We start from the raw sequence: 14,854 nt of genomic DNA, 5'->3' as shown, positions 1-14,854 counted from the left end.
GGCAAAATCTGGAAGGATTCCAGCATCTGTTAAAGAAACTTCAGGGTGGGTAAATGATGACTGACTCGTCCAAACTGACATGCTTTTATATTAATCGGTCCCCTTGGATTAAAATGGAGGCTGTGCTATTCATTTATCAGCTGCCACAGTGAATCAGGGAATGGCATCACGAGTTTGTTTCTCTACTCATGCACTTAACTCAGGATGAGCATGCTCAGAGTTGACTGAACCTACTGTGATCAGATTTTCTGGGACTAAAAACTTAATGTTTTCCACCCCAGATTTAACTCCAACTCAGAGTTTAGTATTAAACTCTGAGTTTGCTTGACTTTCTTTCTGGAACACGGCCCAGGACTCTTTATAGAGTTGGCCATCTGGTTAAACCAGGCGACCATCTCGGCAGAGTTCCATTAATCAGGCCTTTGAAAGACACACGGCAGCCTGCATTTAAAGTGTCCAGGCGAAATATGAGAGCAGGAGAAAAAAAACTGTGAGGATGAAGAGTATGAAGAGTAAAATTTAACAGGGGGGTCTTGTGGTGCTATCGATTAATCTGCTTTTATTTTCTTAATTAGGCAGTCAAATCAATAGAGAAAACGTCAGAAACAAAATCTCAGATGTCTTACTTTGCTTGACTTTGACTCTAAAACAGGGGTGGGCAACTCCAGGCCCCGAGGGCCGGTGTCCTGCAGGTTTTAGATCTCACCTTGGGTCAACACACCTGAATCACATGATTAGAGAACTTCAGGACATGTTGAGGAGCTAATTTAGCCATTTAAATCAGCTGTGTTGGTTCAAGGACACATCTAAAACCTGCAGGGACACCGCCCCCGAGGCCCGGAGTTGCCCACCCCTGCTCTAAAACCTGATATATTCAACTTAAATTACAATTTTATATTTTAATACGTTTTATAAAGCTGTGTCTTTCTACTTGAAATGTCCCCCAAAACATTAATAGATTATCTGAAAAGTTGCAGATTTGTTCTGTGGCTCCTGATGAACCCTTTCTCTCTGCTGTACATCATACTGAAAAATCATCAGTGAGCAACAAGACTATGAATGTGCGTGTTTTTTTAACACATCCCTTAAATATCCTCAAAATCAAAAACAAATATTTTTATTTATGTTTACTATTATTATTACTACTCTGACAACCCTTTTTAATGAGATGGCTCATGAAAAGGTACTAGGGCGTGCTTGTGTGTTTGGAACGGGGTTGACCCACTTATTTTCAACATCATTAACAAACAATAGCATAATTGCTACTCTTTGTATAGAAAGCCGGCACTCTCTCAAACTATAGATGAGCGTGGACGCCAGGGGCAATCAGTATGTATGATCTAACATAATACAAACAGAGAGAGGGATTACTGCCTGCAGTGTCTGTGTTATACTATTTTATATTAATTCACTGAATTACAATCGTGTGTAAGTATTTACAGATTTTACAAAAATAAGAAGCATTATGGGAAATCTACATTTTGGATACATTAAACACTTTAAATCCAGTGCACTTGAGCATTCACGGAAAAAGTAGTGATTTTTCTGAAAGAGATCCTGGTAATATGAATGATTCTTCAAAAATAATCATGAATGGCTTCCCGAGATAAAACCAGCGAGCGACCGCAAAGGCATGAAGGAACTCGCTCGATAACAGAGGTGTGGACTCGAGTCACATGACTTGGACTCGAGTCAGACTCGAGTCATTAATTTTATGACTTTAGACTTGACTTGAAAAAATGTTCTAAGACTTGTGACTTGACTTGGACTTTTACACCAATGACTTGGGACTTGAATTGGACTTGAACCGGTTTACTTGAAAAGACTTGATATTTTACCCCAAATATAAAATTTAACATGCATATTATATAGAGATTGAAAATGTGACGTCATTCACGGGTAGAACCGCAAAGGATTCTGGGAACTCGTGGCAAGCGGTACTAGCGCACGCAGGCTTTCAATTAAAATCAGTTATACAGCGATAAAAAGAAACACAAAAATGTCAAGAAGCTGTTGTATTATTAACTGCAATAGCCGGTCGCATGACAGCCACGGGAAGCCGACCGGTAAAGAGATCGGTTGTTATCGGATTACGTCGTTGAAGAGAAATTGTTCGAGCCATGTTTCCGAAGTAACAAAGACGCGACTGGATTGCAGCCATTCAAAGATCAAATATAACATCCCAGAACACTCCAGCTCACAGGTTAGTCTGCTCCAAGCATTTACACGAAGGTCAGTGTTTTTTAGTAGTTAATACGTCATTTTTCATAACATAATTGGTGATATAGGTTACAAGCAAGTCTGGCGCTGAACAGAAATTGTTGCGCTATGCTTCTTTGTTTATTGTGCATAAATAGTAAATTATCCTGACACAATTTTGCGTTTCGCTTCTGTTATTATGGTACACTGATAAAAACATATACTTTTATTCACAGGATAAAACAGGTTTTTTGTATCACCAATTGTCCAGTACGATTACAGCATACAGTATTATTGTCACTGCTACATTTCTGTGATGGGTACCAGAAATTATTTCCACTACTAATTAATTACCGTTGAGCTCAAAGGTCCTATTAATAAACGGTTAACGAATGTGTATTTATGACGACAATTTGTGAGACTGGTAAACTTGTGATATGTACGATGGTCTTTCGTTCTACACGGTGCATTTCAAGGTCCTGCACCCATCCGTCGGTAAACTGTACCTGGGCTTGTTGCAGTGACCGGAAGTTACTAAACTTCATGAGTGTATGCACTCACTCCAAGAACCGTATAATTATAAATATACTGACTTCATCCAACTAGCAAATGTTTTCCAGGCTACGTTGGTGATACAGTTTTTTTTAATGTGTATGATATTTTTGTCATGCGATTTTAAAGCCGGTCCTACAAGCGCATCCAAGAATAACATGCAGCTTATCTCAGAACTGTCGGTGAAAATTATTCTTGGAGCTAGGTTTAATTGAGCTGCATTTTAAAGAGGTGCAATTTCACAATTTGTGTATATTTTCTAAGTTCACTATTTTGTCATGTGTTGAGAAAAACACAGATTTTAAAATTACATGGTCTAATATTTACATTTAGCATATAACTGCAACATTATTTTTTCGTTGTTTTTTTTTTAAAGACTCGAAAGGACTTGAAATTCAAAGTTTCAGACTTGTGACTTGACTCGGACTTTTACACCAGTGACTTGAGACTCGACTCTGACTTGCCTGACATTACTTGAGACTTGACTTGAGACTTGAGGATAAAGACTTGAGACTTACTTGAGACTTGCAAAACAATGACTTGGTCCCACCTCTGCTCGATAACTAGGACGCTTCCTTAGCCGTGGAGTTGCTCTTTCACTGCTCGACCACGGAGCGACAGCATTTCTCCCTCGAAATAAAAGCGCCCTCTGCGAACTGTTTGGTCACATGCTGCGATGGTTTGAAGTGGCGGCTTCATGTCACACATGCGTACCGACAAAGTGAATGGCACACGGGCGCAGAAGTGACACCGAGGCGACCAAAGAGAGGGGGAGGCTGCCAGAGCTGATCCGCGGTAGTTGGGCAGAGCTCACTTTGGCGGAGAGGAGAAAGAAGAAGAGCAAGAAGAAGGAGCAGCAGCGGCGCGTGGAGGGGATGAAGATGAACCCCGCGGGAGGTTATAGGATCCCACCAGCAGCAGCAACGACTCCGAGACCCGGGCTCTAGGAGTGCAGGGTGAATTTGGCTCAGTTGAGAAAGTTCGGCGACTGTAGCTGTACAATGGTTATGAATGGGTCTCACCTGAACAGCTCCTTACCAGACCCCGCTGACACCGTCCTGAACCGCCCGCCGTGGGTTGCCACAACTTTGGGGTGTTTCCTCATCTTCACTACGGTCGTTGACATCCTGGGCAACCTCCTGGTCATCTTCTCCGTTTATCGGAACAAAAAGCTCAGGAACGCAGGTGAGCCCGGGGAAAGTATGCGCGCGAGGCGCCAGAGCGGCGCGCGCCTGATTACTCAGCTAGGTTTGGGGAGAAAATAAAATAAAGCGAAACAAAAACTCTGGTTGACTCTAATTTGCAAAGTGACAACGATAACAGTTTTAGCTGAAAATACGTGCTTATTAATTACAGCTCGTTTCCAAGTGTGTTATTGTTTTGTTTATAGCCACTAAATTATTTTAAGTGACAGAAACGTGTCGTTTTGTTTTGCGATTTTAACGGTTGTCATTTTCTTTTTTTGGTTTTGTTTGTTTTACCAGCGAGCTGATAATTAGAAATCCGAGCAAGCGTAAAGATGCTTCCGCTCGCGACAAGCTTGTCGCACAGTAGGCTAAAGACACAATCCATGTTTTTCTTCTTTACCCCCACTTGTATTACTGACATCAGTATTTTTGCTTTGATATTTATTCATTACAGAGGCCAGTTGTACCAAATAGTCACACACATCAACTCGCCATAGCCTACTTTTGGAGCTGATATGATTTATGATTTATGATTTACTGTCAAGTACGCGTCAGCTAAGCAGCCTCTGAGGAGAGCGAAGCGGAGAGAAACATTATAGCGATTATTGACAGTGTGAAGCGACGGGGAATGCCCATCACCCAGAACTGCTCGCACTAATGCTTCCCAGGCTTCTCCTTTATCGCCGTTATTCCAGCCATATTTAACTCAGTTTAATAAACGATACTATCAGCCAAAATGTTATGATATTACCAGTCCGATGATGGAACTTTTGTCATATATGCGTGGGCTTTTTATATACACGATCGACCAGTAATACAATTATGATTTCGGCTGAGGATTAAATTGTGCGCCCCCGAGTTTGAAGGAGATTGACACAGCGGTGTTTGCCTTGCTCAGCGGAGGTGGTAAAACGCTCATAATTTAATAGTCGGAGGACAGAGCGCTGCTGAGAAAACCCAAGAGGCTCCTGTCATGCTCAGGTCTGCGCGCATTAGCTGGCAGCTACGCGTACCAAGGTTGTCATCATTTGGAGGCTGTAGTTGGGTGATTTGCTAAACACACCCCTGACATTACAATTCCGCGTACTGCAGAAATGTTAGGGTCAGAATAGATTTCCATCATGTGGATCGAGACCGCCGGGAAGACCCTATGGGATGTACAAGGATATACAGGCTCTCCTTACTTTGAGAAAGCGCGCAGAACCCTCTGCTACAGCTGGATTAGAGCTGCTCACAACACAGTCGTTCTGAGGTGGATTTAGTCTCTCAGGCTGAAAATACATCTGTGCGATTTTGTAAGCCTCTCTGCTGCATGATATGTGGGACAAAGTGCGAGACAAGAGAGGAGATAAATTTAGGAAACAGCATCTTTTGAAGTTGCTCCATTAATTACAGCTAATTGCATGTAAGGAGGTCATAATGAACTTGCAGGAATTCGACCAAGCATGCGGCTGATTTATGTCGCTTCAAAGCTTTAATGTTGCACACCAGCTTGAATGATCCATATGTTTCAGCTATGTTTTCCGTTTTCCATCCGTCGTCCCTCCTCTAAGAAAAGTCTGACACGTGAATCTCCAGAGGAAGTTAGAGGAAGGATCATCAGCTTAATTGCGCTTCGCAAATCCTTCCCATGAATGCAAACAAGGCCTCTGGAAGCTAGTGACGTGGTTCCCCAAAGTTCATGCCTCCGAAGCCCCTTTGCTACTTTTCCATTCAACTTTCAAAGACGTGCATGACTAACTTAAGCTGCTTTCAATTTTATGTTCAAAGCCCATTGGCAAATTGTGTGCAAATTGGCAGACATATTGATTCAGACAAAAGCTTTTGCAGTCATACTTTAATCAGCATTTTTGTTATCGGACCTTATCTGTGGGAATTTGAATCAGAAATGATTGTATGACCACATATTCTACTGACCATCCCCTCTTAGGAAAGTGCTTTAATATCTCTCTCTCTCTCTCTCTCTCTCTCTCTCTCTCTCTCTCTATATATATATATATATATATATATATATATATACATATATATATATATATATATATATATAGATAGATAGATAGATAGATAGATAGATAAGTGGGAATTATTTTTTCTATGGCACAAACTAAATGTTGTTAGAAACTGCGCATCAGGGGGATAAATTAAATAACAAGTAATGAAATATACTCAGTGGAGAACCTGGCAGGCAATGCTGTCACATATTGCAGGCAGCAGCAGGACTGCTGCCTCTGCATGGCCAAACCCTCCGTCAGCGCATGAAATGGCCAGAGCGTGAGAGAACGTGAAGCCAGCAACACATGGTGAGCGCTTTGAGCTGCGTGGCTGGATGCAGAATCAATGCTGTGAGCTCTACTCAATGCCAATAAATCATCTTAACTGTACCTGTTTTCCAGTAGATGAAGGAAATTCTGAACAGGAAAATAAATAATGGCAACAAGGAAGGGTCTCAAATGACATTTTTGGCAGATTCTCACAAAAGTGGAACATTAGCTCATGGAATATAATCTGTGATGGTTTTTATGTTGCTTTTTCTTTATAAGAACAAAAACAAAAACTTGACGCTGTGCCATGCAGTTCCTTTCCTTCCTAAATAATGTGGCACAAGACTCAGGGCTTCTCCTCAGTTTTTGAAGACGAGCCATGTACATTTTTTTATTTTTACAAAAGACAATGAGCTGGTTTGGCATTCTGTGAAAATGGGTTCATACCCAAAGTTTTAAGCATAATGGAACAGTGGAAATAGAGCAGACCTCGTTGCCTCAGAGCGGCATCATGTGTTTTTAGTAAGCAGCTTCTTGAGTTTGTGAATGGAAATAAAAGATAAGTGTAGGGTTAGTTCTCAAAGGTGTCATTTATGTCCCAGTGTTTTCATACTGATCTCAAGACAACAACAAGCTCAGCAAAACAGGCAAGTTAAGACGGTGATTTACTACTGTACCGTTCACAGTCTGAAGTGAGAAGTGTACAGATATCTTGGTGTGCTGGGATGTGCTGCTGCATAATAAACCAAAGAGCTCCACATTGGAGCAGGGCTGTCTGTGTTGGAGTGTGACGTAGTGTTTATCCTTTTTCAGCGTTGCGTGACTTGGCCGCGTGCCCGCAGAATGTTATTTCTGATCGTTTATTACCCCTTGAGTATCTGTTACAGTGTTATTGGTCTCAGTGTAATGAATATTTCCAGGAATTATGCAGAATTAGGGGTATTTGCAATTTCCTCAAATGAAAATGAATGTTTTAGGTTTCTAAATATCCGTGGGCTTTGTCGGGAGATTCTAAATTGGCTCATCACTGTGGAGCTTAATAAAGAGATCATCCCCTTCTGTAGATGGTATACAGTAGATGTTGATTTCGCAGCTTCCTGTTTTGCTTTCATCAGAGCTAAAGCCATTTGAAACACTTGTTTTATGAGAAGCTGAAGTCTTTTATGCCTAGCTTTACTGGGGCTGCACAAATCTCTGTACGATTACACTGAGGAATAACAACTGTCTTCTGTTTAACTTGATATTTAAGAAGAAAGTTAATGAAATCATTTGCACATTCCTTTTGTATATTGTTGGTCCGAAAAGTCCAAAAAGTTGTTTCATATTTAATATCTCTTTTTCTGATACACAGTAAGGATGTCAGATAACCTGGCATCATTTTCGACAGTATCTCTCGTAAAAACCACGTAAACAATCTATAAAAAGTTTGAAAATTCTTATCTCAAACTGAAAAATTGGTCTATGCCTTCAAGGGTGATTAGACTACTGCAACACTCTATTTGTTGGATTGTCCACCTCATCAGTGGGACAACTTCGGCTTTGAAGATATTCCACTTGAACATACTTTCTTAGTACTGAAGTCAGTTTGGCTCACACTGGCTCTCCCCCCCCCCCCCAACACATCTCTGACTTGCTCTGTGTCTATAATCCAACTAGACTTCTCAGGTCATCAGGTGCAGCTCTTTTAACAGTTCTCAGAATTAAATCTAAGTGTGCTGAGGGGGCTTTCACTCACTATGGTCCTGTTCCTTGGAACAAACTGCCTGCTGACTTAAGGTTAGTTACATCCGTGCATACATTTATAAACAGGCTCAAAAGGTTTCTGTTCACACAGGTGTACACTCAACAGCTGATTATGTATGTGTGTGTGTGTTAACTTATATTTTAATTCTTTGTAAAGTTTTAATTTCCTATCTTAAGATTTTCTTTCCATAAAGTTCAGACATCCTCAGCATGACTCATCTTCTCATTTCATGCTGTGCTTTGGAACCATCTGCACCACCTCCTGCTTGAATAGCTGTGGTTATTATTTACTGTACATTCTGTAGCTACTAGAGGTGGGAATCACCAAACATGCCATGATACGATATTATCACAATACTTAACGCACGATACGATATTATTGCAATTTTTTAAAAATATTTTGCGATATTCAGATTCTGTACATAAAGGTAAACTTTATCAATATTCATTTTATCTAATATCAAAGTCTCACACTCAGTCTTTCTCTCATTTCAGTCAGTTTTATTGTTGACAAACTTGAACGGTTTGTATTACAGTCTAGTCCAACTTAACTGAATGCAACCATCTGGTACAATTATAGCTATTCTGAACTAAGCAATTTATGAAAACTATGCAGCCCCTTCAGCAACTGAAGAATTTGAAAGTAAATTAAAACAAAATATAATTTTACATTAAATAAAAAAGTTTTAAACTTAATTAAAATAAAACATGTCTTAAATTAAAATAAGTAAACTGTCATGTTTATTGCTGCCAAAAAAAAAGTTAAACACATTTGGACAGTGAAGGAATGTCAGGATTCTTGCTCAGAAAAAGGATCAGCATGCTCTGAAGTCAGAGCACAAAAACCTTTTTTGTAACAAAATATCGATTTCTGCTGTCCCTGTATCGATACATTATTAGCAAACAAAATATCACGATACTACACAGTATCGATTTTTTCCCCCACCCCTAGTAGCTAGCTACACATTCTCTGCATGACCAAACACAGCCAGGCTAAAAAAAACCTTGATGTGTAAAAATCTAGATGTTGAGTTCAAAAAACTGAAAAGATGTGCCTGCAAAGAGTCCAGGCATTGTACAGCCACACTGCATAATGCATCCACTCCCAGCAGCAGTAGACTATCGATATCGGTTGCTTGTATCATGTGTTCCCACCTCTGATGACAAGGCTGCCTCTTTGCAAACCCTGCTCAGCCCCTTTTGGCTTACACAGTTTCAGTTTCACCCACAGTCACTGAGGGACAGAATCTAGGAAAACGTTCAACTGTGGCTAGGAAGTTAAGCCGTTCATATGCTGCTGGGTCCACACATTGTTTTGCTCCCTACTAACTCATCATCTAATGTTTTATCATAGAAACTGTATGTTCAAATAGGAAACATTTTCAAGCAAAGTACTGTGAACTCCTTGTTTCAGTAATAAAAGTTTTTAGTTCACATTACTAAAAGACTAAAGATTATCTCACCAGAAAGTTGGTTTATGAAAGCTTTTAATGTGAAGTAGTTGCCTTAGGATATTGTGCTTGTAATAGCATTAGTGTAACGTATTACTGCTCTGTAAGAACACTAAACAGGGTGGCTGATCATCAAGAGAAAATTAAAAAGCATTGCTGCTGGATAGATGGAAAAACAAACTAAACCACACAAGCAGTAAACCACCACATCGCTTCTTGTTTAGTGACTACTTACCTACAGGGTAGTGATTACTTACCTGAACAGTAAGGTAAACACAATTATTGAACATTCAGTATGCTTACCATTAAAAGTGTCTGATTTTTGTGAAAATGTACTTTAAATCCCAAACATGTATGGAGGGAATCTCTGAAGTTTCACTTTTATCTGTCAGAGATTTCATGGTCTTTGAAGAGCAAAGCAGATGTCAAGTGGGCTTCTTAGTTTTAGTTATTAAAAGAGCCATAATAACTTGAAAGATCAGAGACTACGTGTGCTCCCAAGTCCTTGACATAAGAGGTATTTTATATCTTTTGCCAAGATGTAATCAGATTATATCTTATGAAAATAAACATGTTAGTCATTCACATCCTCCATGCTGCTCATATTAAATTAAATATTTGTCGTGAATTTAATACCTTCTCGCATGTTCATCCCACAGATCGTTATCATTTGAAGAAAACCATGAACTAATGCAAATACTGCCTGTTTAGTTAAGGCCCATATTTGGCTGATAATCGGCTGATGGTGTAGAAGCCAGAGCTGCTTGCTGGGTTTGTTAGTTTCTGTGGTGATGGCTGTGATAAGCATCGGCACGGCACGCTACGGCGGAAAGTTTCAGCAGGTAAAAAACGCAGATAAACCAGAGACACGTAACAGAGGGCAGGCTGCGACTTTGCAGTTAATTTATAGTTTTCCCAAGCTGAATAAGTGAACATTGAGTGGGAGAGGATAAAGATCTGCTCCTTTTACTCACCAGGCACTTAACTTGCAGGTATAGATTAGTTAATGTCCCTCCTGTCGGCCAAGACACGGAAATAAAGGAGCGCCTGCCAGCGCGCCCTGGGGCTGCTTTACACTTGATGACTTCAGAACTGACTGCTCCTTTTACCGTAATCCTCCCGCGTGTCCTGAAACATGTAAAATACTTTATATGTTTTTTACTAAATTAAGCAGATCTACTTCGTACAGATTTCACACCAGAGAGCTTTTGCGCCTCTCATAAGGATTTAAACTCAAACATTAGATCACACGCAGATCTAATTAGGCAGCAGATATGTGCATGGGCTCTGGTTCCAGTGCTGGGATTGTGGGGATGATGCTATCATTGTTTGTGTTGCCAACCTTGGTCTGGCTTGTTTGCTGCAGCTTTTTGTTGTTAGTGAGTGAGAGAGGAGTTCAACAGTGCATGATGGTAGAGTTAATGATGAGGAGTAAGGGCTGGTGCGAGGCTTTTGCGCAAACTGGACGTGCGGTGAAAGAGAAGGAGGTAGATGTTAGTTTGCTGCTGGTGTGGGTTGGTTAATGCTCTCGTAACATTATTAGCAACAATCATGGGAAAATTGCTCTGTGACTCCTTTTTTTCTGTTTCAGTGTGACTGGATTATTTCAGTCTTAGTAGGTGCCACATTGTCCTGCTGGGCTTAAGCCTCCTTCCAGGCTCTGAGAAAGAAAACTTGACCCAGCAAGAACTCATATGACTTAGTCTGCTTTTTACGGGGGCCAGCATCTGCATGATTTAATCATTTTCTAATATGTCCTGGATTGCCTGACTGCACAAGCCCTGCCAGGAGAAATCCATTCGGAACATACAAGAAATGCATTTGCTGCGTGATCAGGACATCAGCTTTTGTCCCCCCGCCCCCTTATTTTTCTTTAAGAAATCTGTGGGGGTTTTTTTTCTCTCTTTACTGGTTTACATTCTGCACAGCATTTCACATTCTCCTCACCAGGTTTTTGTGCCTGAGTCTCATCTGAGTCTCCCATCACTGTCTTTGTACTCCACCGCCACCTCCTCCTCCTCCCATGCGTACTCACCCTCAAACACGCACAGTACACTCATTTTTTTCCTTTTCACTTAAATTTCACCTTCCAGGCTTCATATTCCATGACACCCTGTCTGTTTGCATCACTTTGATCCAACACCCCCACCGTTCTCTAAGGACGCTATGTTGTCAGACCCCGTACCTGTAGAGGAATTCTGCCAATAGCACTTTGCATCAAGCCAGTCAGGCAACAAGACGGTTATCACACAAACCCTGCAGATACCAGATTATGTAATGGCCAATGTTGTTATTGACGCGGTCGAATTTAACAAAAAATGGGCGTCCGGTGTGTGATCTCCTCTGTCGCACTCTGTACGCATATACTCACAGGGGAAAGCACGTTTTAGCTTCAAAAGCAACAAATAATGAGTCTATAAATACATATAGAAGAGAGCTTATTCTCAGTCATCCACTCCACCCACCATTCACTGTTCCAGCTCTCCCTCTCTCCCTCTTTCCATGCTTCCCTGTGCTATTTTTAATCATTTACAATATTATACAGTGAAAAACGTCTCTCTGCTTGATAGAAGCCCAGCATGACACACATGGGAAGCTCGGGGCAGTGAGAAAGAAGTAAAATCTAATGCTCATCCAACGGGAACTCTGCATAACACATGCCATACTGTAGAGTGCCTACAGTAGAGCCTTAACTGTTTGATTACACACACACATTTGAGGTCCAGCAGGTTAGAAATGCAAGCTGGTATCAGGAAGGGTGCCAGTTTGAATCCCAGCTGAGAGAATCAGCAGAGGCGGAACAGGGAAACGAGAGGCACTCTTATCTGTGCTCAAGGTGCCCTTGAATGAAGAACTTGGTCGAATGTTACTAGTCAGTGGACAACAGTGGAGGACTGTGGTTGAACTCAGCAGCTTCCAGCTGTGAATGCGTCAGACTGTATGACCATTAAAATAGAAAAAAAAGGAAATCTGCAAGCTCAGCTTTTCTCGCATAAAATGTTTTTTAAAAAAAGGACAAATGCAGAAACTGACCCCATTATCAACGCCACGCTCTCGTCTTGCTCCCTTTTATCATTAAGGGCGCAGTTTACCCACTGGAGTAACAAGCAAAACAGCTCAATCAAAACGCCTCATCAGTCTCTGTGAGCCAACAGAGTGATTCACTTGAATGACATGTTATGATGATTATTATGGCAGACACATGAATGCCATTTGATGCAGCCCTGTGAACACTGTCCCATTCAGATGTAGCAGAACAGTGTCTCGGTTCAGCAGCCTGGTTTATCACTCAGATGATAGCATCTTCTTGCATGCACACTGCAGATAAAGAGTTCAACAGTGCACACACACCTACACACACACACACACACACACACACACACACACACACACACACACACACACACACACACACACACACACCTACACATATAATTTTAGTAACATCAAAACAAAGAAGTGACAGAGTTAATTCTAAAAATAATCCTGAGGTTAGCGGGTAGATGCTGTCAGATTAAATTAGTAACACCGTTCAAACAAAGCCTCGTCTAAAATAGAAAAAAACCCCAAAAAACAGGTTTGATATTTTCACTTAATTTTAAAGTAGAAGTGCCACCATTTACAGAGCACGTAGAAACTGGCAGAAAGTGTGTGCTACTTGGAAGACAGTTCAAGAAGATTTTCTTGTAAGCCACACAGAAACAGAGTCGCTTTTATGACCACTGGAATCTGTGTTTTATAAGACATTCATGAAGACGGCCGTTTGTTCTTTTTTATTCTGAAGCAGTGGAGATTCATCCTGACTGTTCTCACAAGCACTCTGAGAACATTTGCTTTTGCCTGACAGACACAAACATAGTGGAAGTATTAATGTTTCCAAGAAAGGGACTCTTTCGCAATCCTAAAAAAACAAAACAAAGAATGAGATGTGACTGATATAGATGTAGGTCACTGTAAAGTCCCTTGAAGCTCACAGCCCATCAGATACTGGATGCTATGAACTTACAGGAATCTCATAAATGAAGTTATTAAAGCTGTAGCAATGCACCAGTGTATCGATGGCCCTGCTCATGTGTCATATTAGTTTTTGACAACATAAATATTTAGAGATACCGGCATAAAGAGCTTAATGATTGTAATCACTGCGCTTTTCAACATGAGTATTGGTATTTAGACTGAGAAACCATAATTTTTGACTACCTGCTGATCATTATCTTAATAATGGGTCAAATGACTGTGTGTAAAAAGTGAAAAACTAGCCACAGAGATTCATAACCCAAATCAGCAGATCACCCCAGCTGTACTGAGCAGCTGAAACCACTTTGTTCTGTTTTAAACCAGTTTGTTTGGTTTAGTTCACTCTTGTTTTTTTGGTTTTTTTACACATTAACATACATAGAGCTAGAAGACTTTGAAAATGCCAAGTTCTTTCACATTTGGATTTCTTTGCTGCAGTTTGTCATGACCTGTCAGCCATCATGTAGCGCATGGTCAAACAGCTCCATAGGTTTTTGCACAGTGACATAATCTTTGTACTTTTGCTTCTGTACACCACCACAGTGGATTTGAAATCAAACAGTCAAGATGTGATTGGGTTTCTGACTTTCAGTTTTAAATGAAGTGGTTTAACAAAAGTTGTGCATCAACTCTTCAGCAATTACAGCCATTTTATACATCGTTGCCCATTTTCAGAGGCTCAGGAGGAATTAGGCAACTGAATGACAAGCCGTTTAATTGCAGAGTGAGTCCTGTTACCTTGTTATTTCATGACAAATGAAGCTTATAAAAGGCTGGGAGTTGATTCTGAGTGTTGAAGCTTGTCACCGGAACTCTCAATATAAGGTCCGGAAAACACGAAGGAAGGAAAAATTGAAGGAGGCCATCATTTGGCTGAAAAACCAACATTAACCTACCAGAGACACAGCAAAAATAATTAGGAATGGCCAAACAACAATCTGGTCCAGTCTTTAAAAAATAAATACACTGACCAGGTCAGCAACACCAAAACGCATGAAAGACCATAGAAGTGGTCTCTGCTCAGATTCAGCCAAATGCTGCAAAACCGATCAGACAGTGCAAAAGGATAATGACCCAAAGCAAACTGCAAAAGCAACCCATGAGTTTTTTAAGGCAAAGAAAAGAGATATTCTGCAATGAGGAAGTCATTCACCTGATTTCAACTCAACAGATCATGCTTTTCAGTTTCTGAACAATAAACTGAAGGCAGAAAGACTCAAAAACAAGCAGGAAATTGGCTGCAAGTAATGGCCTTGCAAAAATATCTCAAGGCAGGAAACAATATTTGGTAGTTAAATATATGTCCTCTTCCAAAGTCTTATGGAGCTAACTATATATGAGCATAAGCTAAGACTGTCTGTTCATATATCCATTAAGGTTACCAGAAACACATGCTCTGTTAGCTCAATGATCCACTTATTTAATACTTGAGGTTGCGTAATCA

At 40.5% G+C, this 14,854-nt stretch overlaps 1 protein-coding gene across 1 annotated transcript in view; it reads left to right on the top strand.

Moving 5' to 3' along the window:
* Window positions 1-3,367: 3,367 nt before the first annotated feature.
* Window positions 3,368-14,854, top strand: part of mtnr1aa (melatonin receptor 1A a) — a 53,874-nt gene continuing 42,387 nt past the window's right edge. Inside the window, exon 1 of the mRNA XM_085276438.1 lies at window positions 3,368-3,936. Within this exon, the coding sequence (XP_085132564.1) occupies window positions 3,753-3,936 (184 nt within the window). The 5' untranslated portion in view covers window positions 3,368-3,752. The remainder of the gene's footprint in view (window positions 3,937-14,854) is intronic.

The sequence above is a fragment of the Mchenga conophoros genome, linkage group LG6 (genome assembly GCF_057382185.1).
Source record: "Mchenga conophoros isolate Kocher_MC1m ecotype Shallow Benthic linkage group LG6, M_conophoros_male_GT1.1, whole genome shotgun sequence".
Lineage (NCBI taxonomy): Eukaryota > Metazoa > Chordata > Actinopteri > Cichliformes > Cichlidae > Mchenga > Mchenga conophoros.
The sequence above is the reverse complement of the archived record's forward strand: the minus strand, read 5'-3'. Positions and strand labels throughout refer to the sequence as shown.